The sequence below is a fragment of the Rhipicephalus sanguineus genome, chromosome 7, assembly GCF_013339695.2.
Source record: "Rhipicephalus sanguineus isolate Rsan-2018 chromosome 7, BIME_Rsan_1.4, whole genome shotgun sequence".
Classification (NCBI taxonomy): domain Eukaryota; kingdom Metazoa; phylum Arthropoda; class Arachnida; order Ixodida; family Ixodidae; genus Rhipicephalus; species Rhipicephalus sanguineus.
In genome coordinates, this window is record NC_051182.1 from 159,030,730 (window position 1) to 159,052,929 (window position 22,200).

The 22,200-nt window shown below is 45.2% G+C and overlaps 1 protein-coding gene across 2 annotated transcripts; it reads left to right on the forward strand.

Moving 5' to 3' along the window:
- The first annotated feature begins 115 nt into the window (after positions 1-115).
- Positions 116-15,845, forward strand: LOC119400381 (acyl carrier protein, mitochondrial). Of its 2 annotated transcripts, XM_037667402.2 has the most exons (5): positions 122-444; positions 3,875-4,000; positions 5,816-5,903; positions 9,346-9,460; positions 15,655-15,845. In XM_037667402.2, exons 1-4 carry the CDS (start codon positions 277-279, stop codon positions 9,435-9,437), a joined length of 474 nt encoding a protein of 157 aa, XP_037523330.1. In that variant the 5' UTR covers positions 122-276; the 3' UTR covers positions 9,438-9,460; positions 15,655-15,845. The 2 variants fall into 2 exon arrangements, with proteins under 2 accessions (XP_049274021.1, XP_037523330.1); XM_049418064.1 differs by lacking the exon at positions 15,655-15,845 and having other exon boundaries at positions 116-444; positions 9,346-9,462.
- Positions 15,846-22,200: the final 6,355 nt, after the last annotated feature.

A 22,200-nucleotide genomic window follows, 5' to 3' on the forward strand; every position in this document is an offset into this window, starting at 1 on the left:
TAACAAAACCAAGCAGACGCTTCCTGCTAGCAATAGATAAATACTTGAGGTAAGGTGACCAGCGCTGTATTGTACCCTAGCGGCGCCCGAACTCAGCAACGTGCACCATCGTGCACATTCGCCGCAAAATTTTTGCGCCGTTCAGTGCCGCCCAAGCCTGCACAGCGAGCTGACGAGCACCGAAATAATCAGGGCAAAGCGAGGCAAGCAGCGAACTGCGATACAACGGCCGTCCACCTGGCGGTGCCTTTGTGGGGGGTCTCCTGCTCGTGCAACATGGCGGCGATCACACGGCTATGCAGGCTGAGCCTGAAACTCGAGAAAATGTGGGCCGTCGCGCCTCCGCAGGCCCGCTTCTTGTCTTCGGTGGTCAAGCATAGAGCACCGTGTCAACCGCTGTCGGCGGCGTCACAGCCCGCACTACAGGCCCAGCTGTTATACCAGGTAAAACTCCACACCGGAGGCCTAAGAGATTTCGGTGCGTCCCGTTTACGAGTTGAAAAATTTAAGTTTCTGGAGAGCACACTGGTTTGCGGGACGCCGGAAAAGTGCGAACGTGATGCGAAACTCTTAGAACTCGACGTGGTGTGTCTCGCGAAACTTGTGCATATGAGCAAACTTTCTTTTGCGAACTGTTTTCTAGACGTCGTCTTCTCATGTGCCGCGAAATCTTCGCTTGACCTTGCGCTTCGGACAACGTGACCGGCGATCGCCTACGACAGTTCCCGTTTTTCACGGTGATTATCGCATCTTGCGGTTTTGCGCAACGTATTTTACTCGTGTTAGGAGCGGAGCGTCGATCTTTTATTAGCGACGAGTGAGCACCAAGCGAGGCGGCTTGTTTTCGTACCGAGTTTCAGTTCTAACCGTTTCGCGTGATGCCTTGAGGTCAATGCTCCGTTTTATTGCAGTTTTGGATCCCTTAGCGAACCGAAACAAACCTTGCTTGCAGCAAGACGAAGAGTTCATCTCTGGGTCGAAAAGTTTTCCGTTGTGGTCCGCTTCGGGCACGCGGTGCTGTCGCCATTGTATGTAAATGTGTCTACTACAGACGCCGGAGAGCAAACAGATAAAACAAAATACAAAAAAATGGACGCCTTTATCGACTCTTTACTTGTCGCAGTCTCCAGATAGAGTTGGTCTTCCGATAACGCCATCGTAATACTGTGTTTCTATTTGTTTCTTTTAAAGTAAAACAACCACGTCCCTTAAGGTAAACTTTTTCGCTGTCCAATACCTCACGAATTATGAACTCTCCAACAGTTGTACTTATAACAGCATTGTCTTATGACGTTCATTAATGTGCGTGTGCAGCACTGTCTCAACATTAATCTGTGCAAATTTAGTGCTTGCTGGAAATGTTACTACTGCATAGTTATAAACACACCTACTGCATGTCCTGACGTTGTTGTGCTATTTGGCAGCCCTAGTTAGTTAAGGTGTTAGTTAAACTTATGAAAGCTACATGGGGCAAATGCAATATTTGTATGGCGGGAAATTTAAAAGTGAAACTTTTGACCTTGATTTTCTCATCTATCAGTAAACCTGTATTCAAATTAAGGGCACTAGGGTTTTCAGAGTATGATTTATCCGTCTAAACCAATATATTGTTTCATTTTAGTGTTCCTTTAAAGAATCATTCAAGTCTTGCAGGGCTCTGTAGACTTCTTGCTACTCGGAAAATGACTCTTGAAAAGCAAGTTATGTGAGCTGTGCCTTTATTTGTATGCAAAAAGCCTGCCATGGTGGCCAGGTGGCTTTAGCATTGCTCTGATGAGCCGCCACGGCAGTGGGTTTGATTCTGAGCCAATGATGCTGCATTTTGAAAGGGGCAAAATACAATTAAATATTGACCTATTAATTGGGTGTTGACAAATCCCAGGTGGTCACAGTTGATATGGAGTTGTACACTCCTATGCCCTTTATGTTAGTAAATAACATTAAACTCCTGTTAATAGTTTGCATGCAAAACTTGCCAAGTTTTTATTTATCCTTAAAAGGGCACTAAAGAGAAAGAGTAAAGTGTTCACAGACAGTCGTTTTTTTTTAACTAAGTTTTTGGCGATTTTGTTGCAAGAAGTTAACTGCTCAGAAAAAAAAAATAGGAGCCAAACTTTCAAATTTTAGTTTCCTGCCAAAAACTTATCACTAGTACGTGAATATGACGTCATGAACACCGAAGTATCTTCTTGTATCTGTGTGATCATTGCGCAGCAAAAGCTCAGTAAATATGCAAATGTAAGTTTCTGGCTTCATTGGAATATGTTGTAGCCTGCCTTTTACCGACAAAGCATTAACTTTTAGGCTGGAACCCTTTGGAATTCATAAAGTCACCATTGGTTGGTTGGGAGCTTTAAGGTGACGTTTTAAACTTCTCATTTTAAGCATCGTTCCTGAAAGCATTCCCCTATGTTAAGGAGTTCTCTCTTTTTTTTTTCTATATTTTGAAAACGTTATTTACTAATACAGCTAAAATATTCTTCTATGTAGTGTCTCTTTAATTTTCGTGAAATGATACGTAGTCTTTTCACTGAAATGCAGAGAGGATATCGAATGATCTCTTAGTGCAGCCTGAAATGGTGTTTTTCCCCTCTTCAAAATAGGACAAAGCATCTCTGCAAGTTTTTCGGGCTCGGTAAATGAGGCTAAACCTACTACCAGTACCTTTTTTCTTTCTTGTTTTCCAAACCATTTCGTTGGGCTGCTGTGAAACGGAATTGTACAAAAGAACAAAATTGAGCAAGATGAATTTGACGAGTCGTTATTTGAACATGCCAGGCTGCTTCGTAGCAGGCTCCTAAAGATAATGGCAGTCCTGAAACTTCATTTCTGGGGTGAACGGTGCAAGTGGCATAGATCGGATACGAAAACACATGTCGGCGTTGTGCCTATTGCCTTTGTCCTTTCTTTTTTTTGATCCCCCCCCCCCCCACCGCAACAGTGTACAGGTGTTTTTCTCTGAGTGAGATTCATGACAGGATGTAGGTCACGCTTGTTCAGGTCTGATGGCCATAGCATCCTGCGTTTTCTAGCCATAGCCAGGTGCCAGCATCGCTTATCTCTTCTGCCTGTTTTAATGATATAATTGACTCGTCTGGCTGAGTGCTCAGGATGAATCGACAAACTATCCAGGAATATTGTCGTTCATCTAGCGGTACTTTGCTCTGGGAACAAAAACCAAGCACATGCTTGCTGTGTTGTAACACAGCTCTAAAACATTAGGCAGTTCATTTTTAAAGTATCGAGGAAGGTTACTGAAAGTTACGTAAAATGTTGAGGCTGGACCAAAACATTCGACATGTTGCAAAAATCTGCAAGTTGACTTTGCCACAAGAACATTTTCCAAACGAAAACTCTGTAGCATAGATTATGGATAGATTGAAATGGCATAGATTGAAATGGATTAAAGTGGACATAAAAGCCCCCCCCCTTCTGTCGGTGGGATACAAACCCACAACCTTTGCATTGCGCATAATTCAAAGGCTGTGGGTTTGTATGAAAAGGGCGTTTTTTTTTGTCCACTTCTATTCATTTGAAGTGGATGCGGAAGTGCCTTCCGTCATAGCTAAACTGGTAGAGCATCGGATACGTAATTTAAAGGTTGTGGGTTTGGATCCCACTGACAGAAAGGGTGCTTTTTCGTTCGCAAGAATGACCACAGTTAAGAACAAGAAATAGTGTCCCCCATACTTTCCTTGACCTAATAGTTTGTTGGATGCATTTGGTTGAATTTTTCGTTATTTGATAATTTCCTGCCCGGGGCATGCAGAGACCACATACAATCTACTGTTTTTTGTATTGGTGTCATGCACAGATTTGTGTGCAACAGTATTCGCTGCTTGGTGTCAACTTTGCGTTCACCGACCTCTCGCAGGTGCAGGCGTCGACACAGTTCCTCCCGTTGCGGTCGTACAGCGACAAGCCACCTCTGACATTAGACTCCATCCGCGACAGAACCATGCTCGTGCTGAAGTTGTACGACAAGATCGATCCCGAGAAGGTTGGTTTTCTTCAGCTGCACCCGTGAGACACTTTGGTCTCTTGAATAGTGCCTGACTTCGGCCTTAGCCCTTTGAAACGCTTTGTACACAATTGTTCGAGTCACTTCTTTTTGCTAGCTGTGCCAAACAGCAGCCGAGAAAGAGCAAGATACATTGATGTTAGGATGTATTGAACCTCCTGCGTAATAAACGTCTTCATTTACTTCATTTTGCATCGTGCTGCCGTGTATGATCACTTTGCTTAATGCATTAACATGTTCAGTGAGTTGTTCTACGTGCCGCTTTCCATGAGCCATTTCAGAAGTATAATTCAATAAAACTTCTTGTTGGGCTAGTTGGTTATTCGACATAGTGTAGGATGATCAGCGCAACCTTGACTCCCGCAAACACTCACACAAACACTCACTCATCCACCCGAGGAACACACACTGAGCGCTGAGTGTCGTGTGTGTTCCTCGGGTGGATGAGTGAGTGTTTGTGTGAGTGTTTGCGGGAGTCAAGGTTGCGCTGATCATCCTACACTATGCAGAAGTATAATGTTTCTTAGCTCAAAATGAGCGTAACTGAAAACAAATTTGCTCTATATTTGTACAGAGAGATTTGATTCTATTTAAGCAAAAAGAGAACATGAATAGCGTCAGCATAAATACATGTTTAATTACAACTTAATTAAAATTAATTGCTATAAAACACACAAATCAACGTACTATGGCAATATTGTTGTTCCAATATAATATCGAGTATCTTGAAATATATGTTGTGTAAATTTGATGCATTTACAGACAGTGCTTCGTAAGTCACGTCTGAAAGGGTTAGGGACAACCTTGTATGCATTCTATCCCATGAGAGAACGTCCATCCTCGCAGCATGCAATTGGTCAAGGCTTGTGGGAATGTCACGAACGTGGGCGGTACCTGTGACCATAGGTCGACAAAAATGTAGAGCTCACTCAGGCTCGCTCAAGAAATATATTTTGCTCTTAGGGCTAACTCAGACTCAGAGTCACCAAAATTGTCCTCAACCGGACTCTCTCGGACTCAGGTTCACTGAAATTTTTCTCAACTGGACTTTGACTCAAATTCAGGAAAATATTACTCACCCGGACTCACTCAGACTCGCGGCTCGGTCCGAGTCTGAGTGAGTCGACTCATGAGTGAGTTTGCCGACCTATGCCTGTGACCCTTGACCAATCGCGTGCGATGAGTACGAGCATTTTATTGTAGAACACGTTCAAGATCGCACCCCTGCTTGCACAGTTTTGCAAGTAAGCCAGCAAATTTCATGACAGGTATGACTTGCTTATATTACTTCTCCCTTTTTAATGTCGCCACGATCGTGTGTCTTGCTGACATAGCCCAACTGGCACAGCCAATTTCTTTTTGCACATGTAGAGTATGTTTCTACACAAAAAGTAAAGTGCACATAAGTGTTCGTTGAGTTAAAACTCCATAAAAATGGTAATTAGGAGTAATTGGCTTAGTGCACTACAATTGAAAGGCTATAATTGAAGTCTTCATTCCACTGAAGTTCTTCACGGACCACTGCTAGCTTCCTGCATGGCTGAATTGATAGAATGAAACTATGTGAGACCTGTCATCTACCTTCTCCATGAAAGAATATCATGGACTTACTACTGTGGCGTTGTTCACATGTGGGTCCAAACAGAACATCCCTCTGTACTGTGTTTTTGTGAAAGGTGCTAGGGTGCTTTCTGTACTGTGTTCTCTGTGGAACGTACTAGGGTGTTGTAGGGATGACTCCCCCCCACCATATAAGGCACGAAGTAAAACTGTCGTTTCATCGCTTCCATGCAGCTCACGCTTGAATCGCATTTCATCTACGACCTGGGCCTAGACAGCCTGGACTGTGTCGAAGTCATCATGGCCATCGAAGACGAGTTTGGTTAGTGCCCATTGGATTTCTGTCATCACACTTTGAGCAAAAGCAGTTTGAATTATTCAGCCACATGGCAGGTACGCAGGAGTACGTGTAAAAGCAGTTCGGCATCAGGTCTGGACCCATCCCCAATGAAGCTACAAAATGAACGTAAAGGCAATGGGAAGTAAGGGTGTATAAGGCTCACGCGCCCTTTCACAGGCCACGTATTGTTCTGGGGTGTTTGCCCGTGGTGTGTTCGTTATATAACGGCTTCTGAGGTATGGGATGCACATGTGGACTACAGAAAGTTAAGGGGGGACGTGGGTCCAGAGGCTACCCTCATCTATTTTTTAACCAAATTTGATAAAAGTTGGCATGCTTGCTTAGTTTGTTCTCCTGATTCTAAAAATGCAGTTATTTTTTTTGCAGCTTCATTAGTTCATTATATAATTAGGAGAACATTCTCTATTGTTCTTCCTACAATAGAAAAATAACCACCACCCAAAAATTTACAAATGACATATGGATCAATAGAAGAAAGCACAAGACACACAACAAAGGAAGCACTTTTATGATTGGGTCATTATTTTTTATTTTACAGTACACTAAACTCCATAGTTCTGAATGTGGCCATGGAGTGGTCACACCTAAGACAAATTTTCAAAACTTAGAACAAAACAAAACTAAGATCTACTTGCTATGTTGTCTGCTCCAAACATCTAGCTACATGCTGCAACAAGAATTATTCTTCTATCTTTAATAGTTTCTGATATATTGCAGGAAATGTCATGCTGGGTGTACAAAATTGGCATTTTGAGAAAATCGAGAAAACAAACAAATGTAACATTTGACTGCACAGAATCACAAATTTTACACACATACACTCATAAAACATTAGTAGGCTCCTGGGGCATAGTCAGTTTGGGCACTGGCACCTTTGTGGCGCTTTCTTAGCACGCACTGCACATTTTCTGCTGATGTACGCTTGCGCTCAGATGCAGCTGCACGGCGCTTGTCTTTCTCCTCCATGCGCTGCATGCACTTTTCGCCGGCGTTCATGCAAAGTTCATGCAAGATGCTTGCCGAGGTTCTCTTGCAGCCAGCATTGAACTTCATCACTGCTTCTGCAACAGCAGCCTCAATACTAAAAAGTGATGCGTGCCGCTCCTTTGGCGCGAGTGCCCATATCAGCGAGTGCAAGCTCTCGTTGTTCTGCGTTTTTCCTCGCTGGCACCGTTCAAGCAGCTGCTTGTCAGAGAGCCGTTCGTAAATTGGCAGCAATGCCTTGCCTACATGAGGAGGCAAATTATAATGGTTCTGCTTCCCAGTCCCAACCACACGCGGTGAGCTCCATGCAGACGCTTTGTCACCGCAGTTCGAGCATGTGAGCACCAGACCTACTGCAAGGCCGTACTCTCGCTTCTGCCGGCTTATTTTCCCGCTGCCACCGCAAGTCTTACACTTCATGTGCTCCAGAAGAAGCGCGTTCACCGAATCCAGGCACAAGACGGTGAAAACCGTATCGTCAAGCGGGCCATTGACGACATCGCTAGCGGGCAGGATGTTCGACTTACGAGTCACTGCTGCGGTTGACGCGAGCTCTTGTAGTTGCTCGTCGGCTCGTTTCTTCATTAGCTCCAAATCTGAAGGCGTCCGCATAACTGTGTCATGACGGATGCGGCTGGCGTTTTGGTCGCACCCACTCGTTGGTTCTCCGCCTAGGCCTAACCCTCGCTCGTAGTCGTCCGCTCCATCAGTGCCGTCGCTTGACGCTGTTGGTGGCTCATCCTCGACGACTTGCGACGCGGCGGGGCGTTTTTTGAAGTTGTCGAGCATTGACTTCTTCCTCTTCTTTCCATATTTGTGCTTGGACGCGAACTTTCGGAGCGGAGGAGGCATCGTTGCGCGTTCTCACAAAGTAACCGTATCCAACATGGCGCCTCGCTCTGCGTCTCTACTGCGGCTAGCAGACCGCTCAGCGTGAAAACAGCCAATCACATGGCGTTATCTCGTCACGTGCTTGTGACAGCGAATCAGAACGCGCGTTTCATCTATTTTTGGCGCCGTTTTTCTATTGAACCAGCAAGCCTAACGAAGCGGCAGCGCGCGATATTTGAAGCCGAAAACTTCCGCGACTAAGATGGCCGCCCTCGGGGCAGCGGAATGCGAGCGCGGCGTCATTGAACATGAGTCATTTTAGCGTTGACACAGGTGAAAACTCGGCTGCCCTGCATGTTTTAAATTGATATTACGGCTGAAATATGGTCTTTCGAGATAGGAAATTTGGCAGATAAGGAGAATAATGGATGAAGATTTCAAAAATGCTACTTTTCAAAAACCGACTTTTTGATGATTTTTCGCGTCTCAGGACCCGTGTCCCCCCTTAAGTGGTGTGATGAGGTAACGAAATATGTGGGCTTAACTTTGAATCGGCTAGTGCAAGACGAAGGGCAACTGAACTCGCTGTGCGAAGCGACCGAGTCTCCTTGCCGCTAAGCACGAAAGCAGAGTTCCACTCCAAATCATGACAGAGGCATTTTGGTGAGGTTGAAATCCAAAAAATATGTGTGTACTCGGAATTAGATACATGTTGAGGGACCCATGAATGTTACAATTAAAGGGGTCATGAACCACTTTTCCAAGTAATGATCTAATGACCTTAGTATTGGAGTTTACCGCCTCCCGAATCGATTGCCGCAAAAATTTCTCGAATCCGTCAAGAATCAGCGGAGTTACGGGGGTTTGGCACACGCTCTCAGCGCTTTCTCTCTTTTCTCGTGCCGAAGAGCGCACTGGAAGCTAGACAGGGAGGGATGAAACGGGGATAAGAAGTTACGTCAACGCGCGTCATGAAACGTGATCGCTCTCCCGCTGTGATTCGCATGCGCGAGTGCGGCTACCGTGTAAAGTTAGCAGACTGAGCAGTGCGGCGCGGGCAAGTGGCGGCACCCCATGGCAAGAAGCGCATCTCATCCGGCTATCGGCCAATAAGCATGCTATGTCTCCGCGACGTACACATGCAGACGCCCCGCCCACCGACGAGAGTGAGAACCGGCCTCTGTTTGAAAAGAGGGCGCCTGAGGAAACGGCAACTTCGCGCTCCGCTTGTGGCCTTTACGCGGCGCGCACGACTGTAATATTTTGCAGAGCAGTTCATAGCCGTGTCAGCTTTCCGCAGGTTGTGTTTTTTCAACAAGCCCAAGGGGTGCTTCATGACCCCTTTAATGGGCAGTCCCCGCTACAGCATGCTTCATAATCGTGTGGTGGTTTTGGGGCGTTAAACCCCGGAGCTTAAATGTTTTACACAAATAACTAAAGGCATGTGGGAGAGGCCTTGATCCTGTGGTAAGCATATGATAAGCTTATAATAATGGTGTCTAAACTTTCCTGCAAGTGGCAGCACATAAGTTGATTTCCTCGCAAGTCGTGTTCCATCTCGACCGGAATGTCGTTGGTGCTTCAACAGGTTTTGAGATTCCGGACACGGATGCGGAGAAGTTGGTGAAGCCTGCGGACATAATCCAGTATGTGGCCGACAAAGAAGACGTTTACAAATAGACGCTGCCTGCTACTATAAAAAGGTAAGCTTTTGTGGCACTGTTTCTTAATTAGTGTCTCTTAGAAATATTTCAAAGTTCTCTTATGCCACCACTCTTTGTTGCTCTTATCCCTAAAGTGTTATAAAAGAAACGAAGTTCACGAGTGCGGTATAGCCCGCCGTGGCAGCTTAGTGATTAAGTTGCAACACTGGTACGCTCAAGGACGAGCATCTTATTCTTGACCGCAGTGGCTGCATTTTGATGGGGCCAAAATGCAGAACACCCATGTACAGTCGAACCTCGATATATCGAACGGCACGGCGATCGCGAAATAGTTCGATATATCCAGAATTCGATATAAAAAATCACGTAAAAAATGCGTCAAGAACTTGTGGAAAACAACCAACGAACCAATCGTGGTGCAGTAAATACTCACTTGAAGATTCAAACAAAGTATTTATTGTGTTGGCTTAAAATACTGAAAAAGAGTAGCCTGCTTTTTGTTGGCAATGGCGTGTTTCACGACTGCGTCCTCAACATAGTCCAGGCGATCCACAAGTGAAAGGCCGGTGCCTTCAATCGCGCTGCAGTGGCGGCGCGCAAGGGCCAAAGCGGCTACGACCTCAGCTGATGTCGGGAGCGGGGCACCATCAGCGCTTGCGGGATCCACCTCGGCAGCGTCTTCATTCGGCTGCTCAGCGGTAGCTTCGGCGACGATCTCTACATCCGTTAGCTCCACCGTTGTACCAGTGCTGTCGTCACCTCCAACGAAGTCTTCGATGCACATGCTTTGCGGCTCCGCACCAACAAAGCTCTCCAGCTTGCTCCACGTTTTGGCGAGCTCGCTTTCTTCATCTGCGCATGCCAACTCAGCTTCCTCGGATTCTTCCACTGATGCTTCGTCAGTGCGTCCACCGAAGCCCGCATGCCGAAAGCAGTTGGCTATCGTCGACTGCTTGACGTTTTCCCACGACGCCTTGAGCATTTGGATGGCGCCCAAAAGATCGATCTTCAGATCTTGGCCCATCCGGAGTCTTACAAGCAAAATGTCGATCAGCCGACGCTTGTAGATAGACTTAAATGTGCGGATAATGCCCTGGTCCAACGGTTGGAGCTTCGAAGTGGTGTTGGGCGGCAGAAATACCACTTCGATGTTGCTCAGCTGGGCATCGGTGTGGTGTGCCGTGCAACGTTGCTTGTTGGGCGAGTTGGAACGAGTCAGTCATAACGTAGTTCAGCGCAAAAAACAGGCAACAGACGAGTAAGAGGACAAGTGTCCTTGTCCTCTTACTCGTCTGTGGCCTGTTTTTTGCGCTGAACTACGTTATGACTGTGCCGTGCAGTTATCGACGATAAGGCATACCTTCCGTCCCTGACGCACCAGGTCCGAATCCCACGCCTTCAGCCTGGATTGCTTCCAGTTTTGCTGCAAAAGTCAGGGTCGTCCGTTTCTTCGCGTCTGCAGCCATCGCTACACACACCACAACGCGCGGCAGGCCTAACACACGAGCACAACAACGACCGATGCGACGGATGCCTGGCGATACTATCAAGGAGGAGCTGGTGCAACAAGTGCAGTGCGTCGTTGCTGCAAGGCTGCGGCGTGCGTATGCCGCTACGTTCAAGTGGCGCACTCGGCGCCATCGATGTGTGCAGCAGTCGTAAACGCCCACCGCGCTACCGCTATTTTCGAGAGTTGCGGGAAAGCTCGCCGCCTGTCAACGGAGCGCGGCGGGAAAGCTCGCCGCCTGTCAACGGAGCGCGGGCGGTTTGGGGTGGCCGAGTTCGATATATCCATTATACGTCAAACTTCGTTCGAAATAAAAAATTTAAAATGCATGCGATTTCCCACGTGATATAGGAACCGTTCGATATAGGCAATAATTCGATATGTCCGTGTTCGATATATCGAGGTTTGACTGTACTTTGACTTAGGCGTGCATAAGAGGGGCCCTGCAACACTTCTTCAAGTATACTGAAACCTCGATATAACGAACACGGATATAACGAAATATCGGTTATAACGAAGTAAATGAAGAATAGTCTTGCAATACATACAGTGTTAGGAATATATGTTTATAACGAAGTTATTTTCGTGTAAGATGTAACTTCGTCATAATGAGGTTTTAGTGTAATCATCGAATGACCTCATTACAGGAGTTTATTGCCTCCCAAATCGACTGGTGCAAAAAATTTTAGAATACGTCAAGTGCGAGCAGAGTTACAGGGATTTGTCACACTCTTTAAGCGCTTTCTCTCCTTTTGTACCAGGGAGCGTGCTGAAAGCTACGCAGGGGGAGGGGATGACAAAATGGCAAGATGCTACATCCTTTTATCAGTGCGCTTTGTGACCTTGAGCACTTCGTTTTTCTTCTTCGTCTTCTTTGAACACTCTTCACTTTCAGCGTGGGCACGTCGTGGCAACCACGGTAGCAATGTAGCTCACGATGCTCAAATCAGCCGACGGCCCTGGACTTTGTTTATCACGTGGTCATTTTGGATTATGGCATCATTCGTCAAGAGGAGAGCAAGCGATTTCTAGCTGATTTGAAAATTACAGTAATTGCAAATCCCAGGCTGTGTGCTGTGCTGTAATGTTTGGCTCGCGTGTTCTCAGGAGCCTTGACTACCGATCGGCAGTGTTTTGTGACCATGCTGAAAAAGTGCTGCAGGGCACCTTTAAACAACTAAAGCCAGACATCATCATTTTGTGTAATCACTGCGAGTTGGTGCAGGAAGTTGATGACATCGCCGCCTGCATTTTTTTACTTTGCATGTATTCCAGTTCATGAAGCATCTTCTCGCAGCAGGAGTGGGGCTTTCAGTACCGTGGAAATGTAATTTACTGGTGCGAGATATATCATTCCTTTAAAGGGGCCCTGCAACACTTTTTGAGCATGCTCAAAAAGCGCTGTCGATCGGTAGTCGAGGCTCCCGAGAACACGCGAGCCAAATATTACAGCGATGCGCACGGCCTGGATTTTACAATAAATTCTCAGTCAGCTGAAAATCGCTCCCTCTTCTCTCAACAAATGATGTATTAGTCCGCAAAATATGACGCGATTGTCGGCAGTTCCACCATTGGCTGATGTTATAATCACGATAACACCCTCATTATTACTTTCGTTGTTAATTTTGAGTTCAATAAGTAGATAATATGTATGTTTATATTCTGTTATCGTGTTCAAAACACCGAACAAACATTAATATTAGCACTTCCGGTCTCACCGACAGCTCGTCTGCTCGTAGTTGCGTGGTTCCGTTTTCTTCGCCATGCGCAGTGCCGAAAACGTGAATACTTCTGTGCTTTTGACCATCGCTGGTTCCGTTGAGAGTGGCAGCCGTTCGAGTGTTGCCTTGTCAGCTGAGAACTGCATCGTCGGCACGTTCTCACGACCGACCGAGGCACGGGCGCAGCGTGTCTCCGATAACAATGCTGGCGTCCGGTAATGGCGGCGCTTCAGGGTCGTCTGCCAGTGCCGTCTTACGAGGCGGTGTATCGGAGTATGGGTCGAAACCGATCTCAGCTGTCATTCGTTCCAAACGAGCGCGCAGGTTTGCTTCCATGGTTGGCAGAGCGATGAAAACACTACGGCGTTCAAGGTGCACACCCAACATTACCAAACCGACGCGCAGTTTTCAAGCACGCGCGATATCGGCTCCGCTCGACGAGAACGACGCAAGCTGACCGGAAGTGGCGGCACAGACCACGTGGTTGCGCCCAGACGTCAGAGAGAAAGAAATGAAGAAAAAACTCCGCCGGCGCTCTTGGGCGGAGCCTCGCTCCTCTGCGCTCCCTCCCTCGACTCACTGCCTAGCTTTCCGCGCGCTCGCGGCGTAGAGTGGAGGGCGAAAGCTGCGGAACGTGATTTCTCTAATTTGGTAACACCACTTAGACTTGACGAATTCGAAAAATTTTTGCGGCATATGACTCGTGAAGAGTCATACGTCAATAATGAGACTATTCCAATATAACTAAGAAAGGTGCTGCAGGGCCCCTTAAAGTGCTCGTGTCATGTCGTACATCGACATCGGTACTGCAGTGACAAGTGTCGCTAGCGACATAAGAATTCCAGCTTTTTGAGGCTTATTGGACCTCTTTTGAGCTTTTTTTGTCTGTGTATAGCTCAAGTGATTTCTTTCTCCAATAATATGGGCGGCAAGTTAAACTCATTCTGGTGACGCATGGCTTAGTTCTTTATTGGCAGATCCAATTTAAAAAAAGAAACTTTGCACAGTTTAATTCTGCTCATTTGTCGTGGATGGTACGAATGACCGGTATGTGAAGTAAAATTTATGATTGTGTTTGCCATCCCGAAAGTATGCCTAAGCTGCTGGAAAAGTGAGCGTTGGGGTGAAGAATTTTAATTGACATGGGCCTGTGCCACTAATAAAATCAGAGCTCTAACAGTTCGTTCTTGTCAGGGGTTCACTGGCACATTTTGGAATGAACACTGCAGTACTGTGCCCGTGAGCAAGAACAAATGTCTGCAATGTCGCAAAGCATATTAACGTCTTATTAGTTGTGCCCCTTTAGACACACTCACTATCAATCATGCCCTTACAGTTGACGTTTAGTTTTTAAGAGCACTGTCACCATTTCAATTTTCTGACTGTTTCTGATGTGATAGAATGAAAAGACATTGATTAGATCAGATTTCAAGTCCATACGAAGGACCAGTATTTTGACCAACTGGTCATATGCTTGGCTACCCAGTGAAACACATCTTGGAACCCCAAGGGTGGTGTAACAGAGCTCATTTTGTCCTTTAAGCGACTTGCTATGATAACTGGCTGCCCTAATTGATGACACATTTGACATGCCACTTGTAACGAGAAGGGCTGGCTTATAGAAGGGTGCACTATACGAGACGGCAAAAGTTTACGGGACATGGTCTCTACTGCCAATGCGAGTTTCTGCTCTCTTAGTGCATGACGCTTGTAAACTAATGGGTAACTGTATATTTCACCAGAATTACTACAGGCTGGAACATTGAATTGGAGGCTGTGTTTCCAGACAATGAGGGAATATGGCTTTCTCGAAAATTTCGCATCCCGTAAACTTTTGCTGCAGGGTGTAACTAGAATCGCCGTGTTTTTCCTGTAAGGGCATTGCCTTGCAAAGCAGACGGCAGTTGTCAAAAGGCTTTATTGGTTGTCCATGTCTAGTCATTGCGGAGTGCTTGACACATGAGTGGCAGGGGTGTCTTGACATCAATGGATTGCCATGATCGTTACAGTTTGTGTTAGCTGCTGTGAAAAAGACAGCTGGGGGTCACTATGCATGTATTTTTTAGTAACAGCCATACAATTCAAACATGCACAATATTCATAATGTTATACGTACTATTGACATGAGGCTGAGAGTACTATAATAAAATTGTAAGATAAACTCTAGAAATGTGTAGCAGGATACAGACACTATCATATAAAGCTACGATCAAGGCAGAATGTTAATTAGCTTTGAATTAAGTGAAACAGTTTGTGTAGAGGTTACCACACACTGAAACCTCATTATAACAAAGATCGCATTTGACACGAAAACAACTTCGCTATATCCGAAACTTCGTTATAACCGATAATTCGTTACATCCGTGTTCGTTATAACGAGGTTTGAGTGTATTTACTTTTACACCAGCACTTTCTAATCTTAGCTGTTCTCCGTTGTAACAATTAAATAAAACCCGTGTACTTAGATTTAGGTGCACGTTAAAGAACCCCAGATGGTCAAAATTTCCGGAGCCCTCCACTATGGTGTTTCTCATAATCATATCGTGGTTTTGGGATGTTAAACCCCAGATATTATTATATTATTAACAATTAAATAAAACAGTACATGCATACATCTATCTCTCCTCCACATTCTATTTGGTTCACACGCTACAACAGTTCCTTTCAGCGATATTCACTGCAAACTTTTTGTTCTCGGAAGCTCACGTTAAGTAATGCCAAACAGCAGACTGATGGCATTCAATTGGAATACACTTTGTATCCATTGTTGAATGTACACCTGGTATGTATTCTTTTAGATCAAATAACAGGCTAGCCAAGATGTGCTATGTGTTTAAAAAGATATTTGCAAAAGAGCTACAGACGAGAACGAATTTTTTGTCAACTAAGTTTTCTTTCAGAGATGTCGGTATGGATTTCCTTACTGTTTTGTGCTACAAAACAAGTGGTTATCAATTTTTGCTTTCATCAAAAAAAATATTTTTTTGACTTTCTCTTCATTCCAGGTTGCCGAAAGATTTGCACGGGCTTGGTCATGGGCTCGTCCATTTGAACAGTTGTCGGAGGATAGTGCGCACCTTTTCTTTATTATTTTTTTTTTCTGTGTACAGTAGACAAATAAATCTTGGTTTGTTCTACATTGTGCCCAGGGCAAATGTGCTCCTGCCAATGTTGCACAGCCCACAACCGCATCTAATCGTATCGTGTTAAGCGTGAATCTTTTGGGTTCTTCTGCAAAATGAAGCTGGTGAATCGTAAAGATGTAATTTCAGTCACTGTGGTCCTTGCAAAAAAAAAAATCAATAACTACCGTAGTCCGTGTGCAACTCTACGTCATTACCATATTTTTTCGCGTATAACCAGCACAAAATGTACAGAAAATTCTAAGGCAATGTCGACACACAGGTTATACGTGAATTTCAATCTGCAAGATGGCTTCATTGCAATACCAGAGATTTTTTTTTTAGTTCTTTCTCTATTTGTAGTTGGTGTTGTGGGTTAGATGCAAGAATGTCTTATATGCAGAAAAATATGGTTACACACTTGCCAGGATTTTTTTATGCATCAGATATTTGCTTTAAGCCACCTTGTGTTTTCTTGCTTGAATCGTAGCCCCAAGGCTTATAGCGCATAAAATGCAGAGTTGGCAAAGCAAGCGTTCATCCTTTGTCGTAAGTTGGCACATGGACTTCCATCGTTAATTTTCAAAAAAAAAAAAAAGAATAGTTGGAGCCATTCCACTCTTTGAAGGTTAATGACCAGCGCAGCTGACTGGTGCATTCGCGCTTATGCTCTCTTCTCTGTTTTTTTATTAGCGCGCTGCTCCTGAGGCGTTCTCACAATGAGCGGTCGACCCATACTTGCCATGCATGACCGCACCAATGTCGTGCCTACACTCTACTAACACGGTGAAACACATACGAAAAGCACACCACCCCACTTCAAAATGGAATTTAAGCAGGCTCAGTGTCCCGTTACTTACGATTTCAATCAATGACATCATTGTGTGATGACTTATAGTGAAGTCACCATCATAAACTTTGGTAATCTGTGATGTCATTGTGTGAAATCGTCACTTCCTTGGAGGAGGTGACGTGGGGGCTTTTTTCGTTCGTGGATGGGAGTCGCAAATTGAGCACGTTCCATTAACAGCTCTGCTGTAAAGTGCTGTCATGAAACTTTTTTTACTTGCAGGTGTGGTGCACGAAATGAATGCCAAGAACTTCAATATCTTAGCAACAGCACCAGAAAGCAACAGAGCAGTGAAGATTTCTATAATATACTTAGCATCAGTACTCCTGCAGCCAGCTTCCTGCAGTACTAATTGACTGCAGGAAGCTGGCTGGTTGACGAGTTGACACTGTTTACAGCTAATAATTGGCATTTTATTTGCTCAGTAAACGCAAATCCTTAGACATATTATTTGGTTCAGAATCATGGCTACAGCCTGCAGTGCAGCCAAACGAGAGAGAAGAATGTGTCAACTTTTTTTTATACTTATCTTTTATCGCTGCAGATTTTACTGATGGCTTTGCCAGACTAAGCACATCTTCACTCTCATTTAAACATCTGATAGCAGTGACAGTTGTAATTACCTTTCTAAAGAAAATTAAGAAGGGTGCCACTATGAGGCAACGGTGTGACAGACAGCTGTAATTGTACCAAACTGGCACATGTCGCTGCAACAATCTATTATTGAGATAACCGGGATGCTGCTGCTAGAGCACTGTTCTACATTTTGATATGAGGAGCAGCTATCCATGCATGGTCACTTTATAGTGTTTAGTTGTTAGTGCAAAGCTTGTCAAATGTGTGATTGCATTTGATTATTTTCTTCCTGGACGAGCAAACTTGTGAAGTCATTGGGCAGCTGTCGCATGCGACAACTGGGAACCCTTTTGAGGAATCTGATTGCAGGTAGTTCTATCGCGAGTGGAACTGTTAGTATTTAGTGATGGACACTCGACATAATTACGTTACCATGCACTATGTGTTTTGTTAGGGTGTTTTGTTTCGGGCCATACAATTTTTTAATAAGGATGTTATGGCAGTGAGGCATATGTCGTCTTTGCACATGAGCTCTACGTCGAGGCGTAAATTCCTACCACAGTTAACTTTGGAAACAACAATTGATACAAACTTGTTAACTTTTTAATTATGCTTGAAGGCAGTTATCTACATGGGAATGTTGTAGGCTGTCACAATTTATGGCATGTGGAACCTTTTATTTTAAATTGATAATAAATGCACGTAATTTGAGATATCCATCGAATTTCAGACTTCGAAACCGAGCGCGCAGGAAAGGCGGGCGCTCTGTTACGTCACACCGGAACTTCGCGTGACGAAATTTGAACGACGGTGCGTCGCAACACAATGTAGTCGGTAAAAACGGCAAGTCGTCTGAAATGCGCAATGACACCGCTTATTCTTTGCATGTGATGTGTGAGACGTGTGCTTTCCTTAAGTAGGTGCAAAGCATCCTTTTGCTTTCGCACTGAACAAGAAGCCCCGCCACGGTGGTCTAGTGGTTATGGCGCTCGACTGCTGACCCGAAGGTCGCGGGATCGAATCCCGGCCGCGGCGGCTGCATTTTCGATGGAGGCGAAAATGTTTGAGGCCCGTGTACTTAGATTTAGGTGCACGTTAAAGAACCCCAGGTGGTCGAAATTTCCGGAGCCCTCCACTACGGCGTCTCTCATAATCATATAGTGGTTTTGGGACGTTAAACCCCAGATATTATTATTATCGCACTGAACAAGAAGAAGCGCCAAAGTGTCTACCCCTTTGTTCACTGTACAGTGAAAGACAAGGTGATTTTCTTGCACATAGCGTGAAAGAAACAGATAAGCACCAAGCAACACTTCACAAAGGTATGGTGATGTACTGCTTGCAAGTGAGGCGACTTGCCATTTTCTATAACAGGATACTGCCGCGAGGTGCTTTCATTCAATCAATTGGTCCCTCTTGTCCTGAACAGTTCTGATGATGTTGCAGAGCGGCTGCCTTTCCTACGCACCCAGCGTGCCGATTTTCGACATCCCATTGAAATTCGATGGTGAATACCTCAAATTACGGAATCTTTTTTATTTCTAAAACATCGTTATGCCACGTAAATTGTAACGGCTCACAGCTTTCCAATGTAAACAGCGGCCCTCACTTATGCTCGTATTGAAAAGATAGCAGGTTTTTGTTAATTTACTGTGTTTTCGATGTAATTTCAGCTGCGTTATGTTTCTTGCTGGGCAACTTCTGTTCCGCTTCTTGTCAACTGGAAGTTGTTTTCTGCTCTCTCTCAAAACCTCGAATGAAGTAAACCTAAATATAAAAAAAAGCAAGTTAATGGTTCACGGTTGCGAGTGGTTCTGGATAGATATGATACTGGAACATAAGTTCAGCAAAGATAAGGGCCCGTTAATTGTGAGGATAATTAATGAAAATTATTTGAATTGTGACTGGTGCACATCGAAGCCAGAGAAATGGATAGATTGGTTCGCTCTACTTAAGTCAACATAGGTAATTGACGTTCGGTGGGCACGTAGTAGACAAGCGTAGGGCTACGTTGCACGTGTGTCATAGTTAACATTCATTAGAAGCCTATTTACACCGTCCAAAGCCCATATCATGACCCCCGACAGAGTTAGGAGGATGACATTTGGGGTGTTTGCACATCTACAACAGTTGACTCATTACTGTGTACTAGTGCATCATCTCAGTAGAGGGTGAAAGAGGGTTGACGTCACTCCGCAGTGTGCACCGCGCCTCCCTCTCGCCCAGTGGCGCTCGCGTCGCGCGCGCGCGCCAGGTGTTCTCGTTATGTTATGCCGGCTCCGTGGTGTCGTCAGCGCCAGGTGGCATGTCAGGTACGCGGAGTGCACTTGACAGCGCACCGGTGTCCTCCGCGTGATGGCCCTCGCTGCGCGCACTCCATGCCAACTCCCGCTTGATTTGCGGGCGCGTTAGGACACGACGTCAGTTGCTGCTCCACGTGAAGTACGAGAATGAAATGCGCTTCGTTGCTCCGTGAACAATAGAAATGCACGATCGTGAATGAGCCGGTGCTAGTTAACAAGTCTACCCGTGTCAGTCAAGAAGTTCACCAAACGCTACGGATTAGCGCAAATAAAGACACTTAAATTGGACATTAAAGGGACACTGAAGAGAAAAACGATTTTTCGCTCATTGGTAAATTAAAATTTCACAATACCGAAAACGCCACTCTTACCGCGAGAAGATGTTTGGTAAGCGAGAAAACGCCCGAAAAGAAAACGGGGGTGGCGACGCCACCTTCCAATTCCCGCACCAAACGCCGTGGCATCGTAGGTTTTGACGGCGTTTGCTAGGTCACACGTAGTAAAAATGAAGTACATTGTCCTCTGAGGGAGCCATAGGCTTAACATAACAAGTTTCAGGAAATTTTAATCAGCAAATGTCGCTGAAATACGAAGAATACACTTTGAAATCCGTGACAAGTGCGGAGATTTCGGCGCGAAATTTGAAAATGAAACATTGACCTTGATTTTATCCTCTATTAGTAAGCATGTGACGGTGAAATTAACGACAGAGTTCTCAGAGTATAATTTATCATTCTAAAGTGATTCACTGTCTTTAAGGCCGCTTAAATGTTTTTTAAGCATTTGACGGCTAGCTGGTGTCCGCCGCAGTATCAATTTATGCACCATAAGTTGTTTAGCGATAGCACTGAATCATTTTATGAATGCCTTAATGAAATCATGGATACGTCGAGAAGCCGTCGTTGCCACGTGAGTAACGCACGTGCGCTAATTCCTTAACGTTCTGAACGCAAGTTGGTCTTTTACGCGGCGCATAAGAGGATGCCAGCCGAAGAGTCTTCAAGGCAGGTGCGAAAGGATGTTCTGAGTGTGCGTACTTAACTTCTATATCGCAAATGTTTCTGTTAGGTAAGTAGTCTAGCGTTATAGGGAAGAAGAAAAAAACATGGTGGCATTATACATCTGCTTGTGTACAGCGTTGCAGTCATATATGACACCTTTCGCGAAAGTTCGCCGATGTGTGGATACCAGAGATGGCTTGGCCATCAAAATAAGCGTGCAAGGCGAAATATCACATTGGGATTTTACACGTGGGCAGAAACAAGATACGAAATAACGCGTTTCAGTTAACCCTAACTTAACTGTGCGTGTTTCAGCGCGGGTTTATCCAGGACTTTCATGCTGACAGAGGGGAGGGGGTGTTACCAGAACGCAGTGTGGGTGGGCGCCTGTCTGCATGCAAGGTGGTGAGGCGGGGGATTGGTCTGGAATGTTTGTTTGTTCTTTGTGTGTGTGTGTGTGGGGGGGGGGGTGTTGGAGTACTCCAGATAGAGCGCGTGGTCTATAAATGCCTGGTATTTCAGTTGCCCATGACTACAAACTTGTTGATGGCCTATTTAGAAAATACGCTAGAGATGCCTCGATCGTGGTGTTCTTTTTATTCGTTCAGGCATCTTCAGTCTCATTTCTTCTGTCGATTATTGCAAACCATCACCCGCAGTGATTTAGGAGCCATTGTGCAACAGTAGAGCCTTTTCTTCCAACGTGAAGTCCATGCCATTCATTCACCCTGTAATAGAAGTTTGAGATATATAAAGGTATGAAAATGCATCGAGAATGAACGTAATAGCATCGGAACCATGTTTCCGATATTCGTTGTTACAGATAGAACTCGGCTCTGACAAATCGGCAGTCTGGATTGCGCGAGAATCCTAGATATAAAAACGCATTCTTCCAGGCCTTGTATCAGTCACTGCGACTGACCGAGTGAAGGACGCCAGCTTGTGCCGAGGGAAGCAACTCCGTGATCGCTTTATTGGATCGTATTTAAAGTCACACTGTGCGAGAAGGTTAATGTAAGAAGGAAGGGAAGTAAGATAGTACAAAACGAAACACTGGCACGTTTTTGCTCAAAAACCAAAGATGAGTGCGAGCACAAGCAGATATGATGCAGGCCTCAACCTCGCTATAAAGGAGGTAATCCTTGCCTGTTTCCTTGCGGCATTTCTAACTAAGCAGACCGCAACATGAGACGGAGAAATTGCAACGGAACAAAGTTTTTTGACAAGTCAGGCCTTCGCTCACATTTATTTGAAGACGGATATGTGGTGCTCGTCTGCTGGCCTTTTCCAGCACTGCGCAAAATGGAGCTTAGGAAGGGAAATTCACAACCAGCTGTATGTAGCAGGAAGCCAAAAGGAAATTTTCCTTTCTTAACCTTTCCGCCACCTTGCGGGATTCCGCAGAACCGATTTGCAGTATTGGCCTCGAGGAGTTACGGAGTCAACGGAGTCGCCCTCTATCGGACGCGCCTCGATTGCGTGCTAGGCAGGATACCGCCGGCACGCTCCCCATAGGTTTTGCTGTCGGCGCTCTACAAAAACACCTCGCGGAAGCCCTCCAGGGCATTTCTGTAAGTACTTTCGAAATGAACTGTGTTCTTTAATGTCAAGATAATCATTTTCGACGAACTGAAAGCACAAGATAGTCTACAGTCGCTGTCTCTTTGCAGAAAACCGAGCACCCGCTTCACGCTGTCAA

Bases quoted from the DNA above. Each gene is read 5' to 3' on its own strand.
- LOC119400381 (XM_049418064.1), top strand. From the start codon at position 277: ATGGCGGCGATCACACGGCTATGCAGGCTGAGCCTGAAACTCGAGAAA. The intron at 445-3,874 runs GTAAAACTCCAC...GACCTCTCGCAG, and splicing joins AGGCCCAGCTGTTATACCAG to GTGCAGGCGTCGACACAGTT. The intron at 4,001-5,815 runs GTTGGTTTTCTT...GCTTCCATGCAG, and splicing joins ACAAGATCGATCCCGAGAAG to CTCACGCTTGAATCGCATTT.